Source organism: Octopus bimaculoides, chromosome 30, assembly GCF_001194135.2.
Source record: "Octopus bimaculoides isolate UCB-OBI-ISO-001 chromosome 30, ASM119413v2, whole genome shotgun sequence".
Taxonomy (NCBI): domain Eukaryota; kingdom Metazoa; phylum Mollusca; class Cephalopoda; order Octopoda; family Octopodidae; genus Octopus; species Octopus bimaculoides.
In genome coordinates this window covers 9,253,997-9,260,968 of record NC_069010.1, presented here as the reverse complement: position 1 = coordinate 9,260,968, position 6,972 = coordinate 9,253,997, and the positions used below count along the sequence as shown (strand labels likewise).

The 6,972-nt window shown below is 38.8% G+C and overlaps 1 protein-coding gene across 4 annotated transcripts in view; it reads right to left on the bottom strand.

Annotated features, from left to right (window-relative positions):
- Window positions 1-6,972, bottom strand: part of LOC106878902 (neurofibromin) — an 80,729-nt gene that overhangs the window by 31,747 nt on the left and 42,010 nt on the right. For all 4 annotated transcript variants that reach the window (XM_052978165.1, XM_052978164.1, XM_052978166.1 and 1 more), the window contains exons 19-27: window positions 6,765-6,902; window positions 6,037-6,204; window positions 5,666-5,767; window positions 4,704-4,841; window positions 4,474-4,536; window positions 3,772-3,889; window positions 2,999-3,182; window positions 1,911-1,998; window positions 749-835 (exon numbers count right to left, since the gene is read on the bottom strand). In XM_052978165.1, coding sequence (XP_052834125.1) covers window positions 749-835; window positions 1,911-1,998; window positions 2,999-3,182; window positions 3,772-3,889; window positions 4,474-4,536; window positions 4,704-4,841; window positions 5,666-5,767; window positions 6,037-6,204; window positions 6,765-6,902 — 1,086 coding nt within the window. The remainder of the gene's footprint in view (window positions 1-748; window positions 836-1,910; window positions 1,999-2,998; window positions 3,183-3,771; window positions 3,890-4,473; window positions 4,537-4,703; window positions 4,842-5,665; window positions 5,768-6,036; window positions 6,205-6,764; window positions 6,903-6,972) is intronic.

The window sequence follows — 6,972 nt, the reverse complement described above, 5'->3', positions numbered from 1 at the left end:
AATACAAAAAAGGTGGATTTTTTTGTATGATTGTGTATAGAGGAATATATTATTTTGCTTAAAAGAGTTCCAACACTGTCTGTTTTTTTATGTTTTATTTATATTCCTGCAGAACTAATGTGGGGTATAGAATATGGAGTATACAATATATAATATGATATACAATATACAATATAAAATAAAATAAAATAAAAATGGATGGCACCATGAAAGAAAGTATTGAATGTAGATGAAATATTGAGTGTTCAATATAAAGGATCAAATATATAAATATATAAATATAAATATATATATATAAAGGCGACTCTAGTTTCAGGGCTATTTCCCTTCGTCATGGCCGGTATGACAGACTATATATATATATATATATGGTATTTATATAAGCTTAAAGCTTATAGCGATCACTGTTCAATGACTAAGGAAAAATAATCTAATAAAGGGGTATATAAGCCCTCGAGAGAAAAAGTAGGCTTTCCCACCTGCATGGAACTCGAACCTATGTGGGTTTGAGTCCTACATGGATGGGAAAGCCTACCATTTTCTGTCAAGGGTTTATATGCCCCTTTATTAGACTATTTTCCTTAGTCACTGTACAGTGATTGGCATAAGCTTTCAGCTTATATAAAAACCCTTTTTATCATTTACAGGATTGTAAAACTCGACACCATAAGACAAAACCATTCGCACCAAAAGCATATATATATATATATATATATATATGCGTGTGTCCAGCACTGTCTCTACATACCTTGATGAAACTGTCCAACACCATGTCCAGCAACTCCGCAACTTGCCCTATGTTACCCCAGATCTTAGCTTGGATAGAGGGGTACATCTGAAACAGACACAACAGAAACATAATTAGAAACTTAACGACGAGGACAACTTTTTTAAAATATTTTTTTCATTTTTCATCTTTTATTTGCTTCGGCCATTGAACTGTGGCCATCCTGGAGCACTGCCTTTGAAGGGTTTCTAGTCAGACAATTGAACCTTAGCATGGATTTTAAAGCCTGGTACTTATTCTATCAGTCTCTTTTGCTAAACTGCCATGCTACGAGGATGTAAACAAACCAACACCAGTTGTTGAGTGGGGATACAGTTAAACAGACACAAAGACAAACACACACACATGTATGCATATAAACATATATATATTTACTCACATATATATACACATACACACATAATCTGAAGGCCTTCACACCAAACATTACGATGGGGGTTGCTGGAACCCATGTTTTTGGTTAAATGTAAAATTATGGATTTTTCTTTTTCTTCTTTAAAAGGTAGAAACAAGGATCCATCACGGTGTCACCTTGGACTTGATTCAGTCACTGAAATGCAGCCATACTGGAGCAATGCCCTGGAGGATTTAGCTGAACTAATCGACCTTAGGGATTTTTTAAGGTTTGGGGACTTATTCTATCGTCTCTTTTGCTGAACTGCTAAGTTGCAAAAAAAGCTAATGCCAGTTGTCAAACAGTGGTGGGGGACATGCAAAAGATAAAAACACACAGACATATATAAGACAGGCTTCTTTCAGTTTCCATCAACCAAATCAACTCACAAGGCTCTGGTTGGCTCAGGGCTATGGTAGAAGACACTTGCACAAGGTGCTATGCAGTGGGACTGAACCTGAAACCACGTGTTTGGGGAGGCAAGCTTCCTAACAACACAGTTACCTCATCACCTCTTTATAACTCTTTATATTAAATATTTATTTAAAGTTATTGATTTTTTTTTTCTTATTTTTATTTATTGCGTTAATAGAATTGCTATGGACAGTACTTGCAAGCACATCCCCCCCACCACCACCACCACCACCACACACATGTACAGAAAACAGACAGAATGAGAGAGAGAGAAAACGATAGACAGCAATTAATGAAGATACTAAAATAACGAACCTCAACTTCCTCTATCGTCATGGTGATTAATTTATCCCAGATCAATGCCACTTTTTGGCGCTTGTTTTCATCTGCTGGTTTGCAAAACCTGGAAACAAAAAAACACACATACAAAAACATGTATACACACATACACTTGCATGCATAAACACACACACAACCTAGGCATGTTTCAGCCTAAATTAAGTGGCCCAGGCCATGTCTGATAGGGTCTGTAAAGTGATTTTTTAGCCAAGTTTTGTGGTATCATGGCCCATTCGAGTAGCAAGTTGTTGACTGAGGTGTATCCAGGTAAGGGTGGCTTACCTGGTGTCTCTTCAAGAAATTTAATCAGGTTTCATTTGAAGGTGATGGGACCTTTTTCTTATTTGCTTTGGGACAATGTGCTATAGAGTAGGGAGCTGTTGAGGAAAAGAAATTGTGTTGCAGGGAATTTATGTGGTGTGATCTTGAATTGTGTAGGGAGACTTGTGGCCCCAGCCGTGGAGGAATTCTACATTTAGTGTTAAGGTTGTTTGGGTAATGCTGGTCGTATATTGTGCAAATGAAGTAGCGTTCATGGTGACCCTGGAGGGGATTTTTAAAGTGGTCCCAATAATCAAGTTCAGTGATACCCTCAATGTTTTTAGTAATTGCTCTCTTGGGTGACTCGATTCTAGTAATGTTTTGTTTGGTGTGGAGGGACCACAGGGAGCAGCAGTATTGTAGGTGTGGCCATACAACCGAGGAGAAGAGGGAGATGATGACAGGGAAAGCTCTGAGGATGCAGGAGCTTATCCTGTGAGCTATATCAACTTTATTGTTGATGTAAGCACTCCAGCCAAGATGATTGTCAACAATTCCTCCTAAGTCCTTCACACTACAAGTAGCAGTAGAGAAAATAGTTGTTTGAGCACATTCTCTCTTTCCCAAAGAGTAGTAGTTCAAATTCTCCTTCCTTTGTTTCATTTTTTGTCCTCCCATTGACTTACAGTGAGACACAGAGAGGAGGGAGGAGATGAAAGATACATAAAAAAGAAAGACGAGAGGAAGGGCATTGTTTGAGGAAGATGTTAGGAAATGAAGGTAAGAAGAGATTTGGCCCTTACCTGGTCAGGTTGGGTAACCACGGGGTAATGTACTCTAAACACAAGTGTTTCATCTCAATGTTGGAATTCCCAAAACCCTGGATACATTCTTCAAGAAACTCGAGGGTCAAATGTGGTTCGTTAGCAGCTAATTTCTCACTTATTGATTTAATAAAGATAGTGTTATTGGCAGGAATACACAGACCTACAAACAAAGAAATTTTAATTAATTCAAAATAAATAATTAATCAACACAAATCACATTTTTAGTAGATTTTTTTCCCTCTTTTGTTGGGCAGACATGGCTGTGTGGTTAAGAAGTGGCTTTAGGTTCAGCCCCACTGAAAGGCACTTTGACCGAGTGTTTTCTGCTATTTCCACTAGGTTTAGCTACCATGTAGAGGTCTCCTTCATTGGTTTCTGGTGGCCATAGTTGTTGTTTAGCAACAGGTCAGTCAACCTATGATCAAAGACTTTCCAACCATGACAGTTCCTTATCTATGTATATATGTGTGCATAAGCCAATGAGGGAGACCTCTACATAGTAGCTGGACCTGCTAGAAATAGCACCCAAATCTCCCTCAAATCACACCCTACTCTCTTATCTATGTATATATGTATGTATGAGCCAATGGAGACCTCTACATGGTAGCCAAACTTGCTAGAAACAGCAGCCAAATCTCCCTCAAATCCCACCTTACTCTGTTATGTGTGTGTGTGTGTGTGTGTGTGTGTGTGTGTATTTATGAGCTACAACAGTAACAACCCAAAGATAAGAAGAAAAAAATACAGACCTGTTGTTTCTAAGAGCTGTCCTTCAATTTTGAGGTCAAATGTCTGCGTAAGGGCACAGAGTAGATTGTAGGCTGCAGAACGGAGGCTGGGGTCAGAGCTGCCAAGGTTTAGAAGGGCCTGAAACAGAAAGCAGAAGTAATACATTAACAGACAGACCATTTTATGTTATTATTATTATTATTATTATTGAGTGAGAGAGCAATGCATGTCATCAAAGTGACACTGGGGTACGAATATACGAACTTCAGAGAATGGTGAAAGATTGGGACCCCTGGAGGATTGATGCCTTGCAGTTCAGAAACGCAATCAACAGAGCCCTGGAAGTTTATAAAAACCTCCTTACACAGAAGAAAAGGTAGTACCAGCAAACTGCCCACAGAAAAAAGAGAAGACCCGGGTATTCTTAAGGGTGTGGGGAGAGTTTATAAAAGCTTAAATATATAAAAATAATAAAATATATGCAAATTATAAAGAGAATAAAAAGATTATACAGCACAGCATTGCTTCTACTTTGCAGATTTTCACCTATTGCAGGGGTTTTGGAACATAACACCTGCAAAGGTGAAGGGATTACTGTAGTGGATTACATCAACCCCAGTGTTTCACTGGTATTTTGAAACTGTCAAAAGTTGGTGGCTCCAGCATGGCCTGCATGACAGCTACAACAACAAATAATAGGGAGAGAAAAAGACTCAACTTACCACATTAAGTAAAGTACCGGGAACATCTTTGGGTCGGATCTTGGTGTGAACAGTAACGGTATCCTGGAGGGGAGAAAGAGAGAGAGAGAGAGAATGAAGAATTTATACAGTAGTGGATGTGGTGGCAGTGGTGGTAATTGTCACGTAGTGTTTGGCTGCAGCCATTGCAACAACAACAACAACATCAACAAACAAAATCAATCAGCAAACGAATGACGGAAGGTACTCACAGGCTGCGAGAGTTCCCATCTGGTTCTGATATGGATGATGCAGTTAACGATAGTATCACAGTCATTGTGGATGAAAGACAACGGCCCCGTTTCATTGGCAATCGTTAACGTGAATTGGTTGTCATCAACTAGACACACCTGGACAGAACGACAAACAACAAACATATTAATTAAGCTTCTGGGCAAATTAATTAACTATTCAGACAGAGCAACGTTAATAATTTCATTAACACTTTATATTTCTGACTGCAGTTTTCAGTTACTTTTGGAAACAATCAATAATTTAGAGGGGGAGAAGGGGTGCATTAATCATCATCATCATCATCATCATCATCATCATCATCATTTAATGTACGTTTCCAATACTGGGAAGGGCTGCATGATTTGAGGGTCTCACAAGCCAGAGGACTTTGCCAAGCTCCAGTGTCTGCTTTGGCAAGGTTTCTATGGCTGAATGCCCTTCCTAATGACTGAACTCTGTGTATACAAGGCAGTTGAGTGTAATGGATTACGAGAAAAAATTCTGATGATGCTGGATTCCCCTTTTCAAAGTGTACTGGGTTACTTTTTGCAGGGCACCAGCACCAGTGAGGCTGCCAAGTAACTCACAAGAAAAGACCCTCTGAGGGGAGAACATTATAGGGCCAGTTAGTTTGATGCCAGGTGTTGCAAGCTGAAAGTATGATAAGGAGAGAGGAACATGTGCAGAGAAGATACAAGGTTACCCCAGTTGGAAAAGGAGGAGATGGCATGGAAGGAGCATCAGGGCACAAAGCCGGCAATTTTGTGTTGTGTTGTAAGAATGCATTTCTGCATTGTCCTCCCTAAAATATTAATAAATAAATAGTAATAATGATAATAATCATCGTTTAACATCCGCCTTCCATGCTAGCATGGGTCGGAAAGAAGAAGAAAAAGAAGAAGATGGTGATGGTGATGATGATGATAATAAAGTGACTCACCTCCACGATTTCTGAAGCATAGTAAACATCATTTAATAAAACTTGATGTCCTAACACTTTACTGCGTTCTGATGAAGTCACCTGGATTGCATTTGGGCCCACCTGCAGGGTAAAAAATGACAAGGGACATGAGAGAGAGGTGGGGAAGACAGATGACAGAAATATATGTTCAATAACAAAAATCAGGGGCTTGCATATAAACAAGTGTGACTCATGCATGAGTGTGACTTCTGGAGAAAATATTGCAGACAGACTACAGCAGAGCAGGATTGAAACTGTGAGCTACAGGTTGATGGCTGTCCTCACATCCATTACCTCACATCTACAGTGCCCCCCCCCAAAAAAAAACCTTGCAAAAAGCCCCTTCTTACTTTAAGGGCCACTTTGGTGTCCTTGTGAGACAATTTCAATGCATTGTTGTAGACTTTCAGATCTTCTTCTAAGGCTAGCGTGGTTCCTGGCATTTTCCCAGAATGGTCTTGGTCGATATAATCATACAGGTTTGACGGATGTTCAATGAATTTCAGTTTCCTGCTGTTCTGTAAGGGTCAGAGAAGAAAGGTAGATGGAAATAGAAAGGAATATGTGGTAGATGGGGGTGGGGTGGGTGGCACGTGAAAAAGAAGTGAATTTGAGAGAGAGAGAGGAATGAACAAAAGCAAACTGAGGGAATTTATGAATTTCTGCGAGCCGACTCCCTTGATTTCAATACGTTGTGTACGGTAAAAGTGATAATTCTTAAGTGGTAGCATAGGCATAGTCTCTTCTATGGCCAGAATTAGAATTGTATAATTTTAAACTATTACATATAGACAGATAGATGGATATATACATATATATAGACAAATAGATGGCTGGATAGATATATACAAAGAGAGATTACAATTTATTAATTGAACAAGATTAACAAACACTTTTCGTCTCCTCAGACACATAAACAAAAATATGGGGGTGGGGAAGAAGAGAATATTAAAACGTCTGATAACATCGCATTGAACCAGCAACACCAAACTGGTTGTTCCAAAACATCTCAAACTTCCCCCACTCAATTGTCAATGAGTATAAAAAAAAGAGAAACAATCATTTTTTTTTTTTTTACCTTTAATGGCGCCAGAATCCTGTCATGGTATTTGGTGTATTCTCTGACCCAAGAATTACAGTTGTAGATGTAGGCAGCATGGATGTTGTGGTTAACCACTTCAGGCATCACCACAAACCATTTGTTTAAAAAATCGGTCTGGACAGACAACATGCAAAGTAATAATAATAATAATAATAATAATAATAATAATAATAATAATAATAAT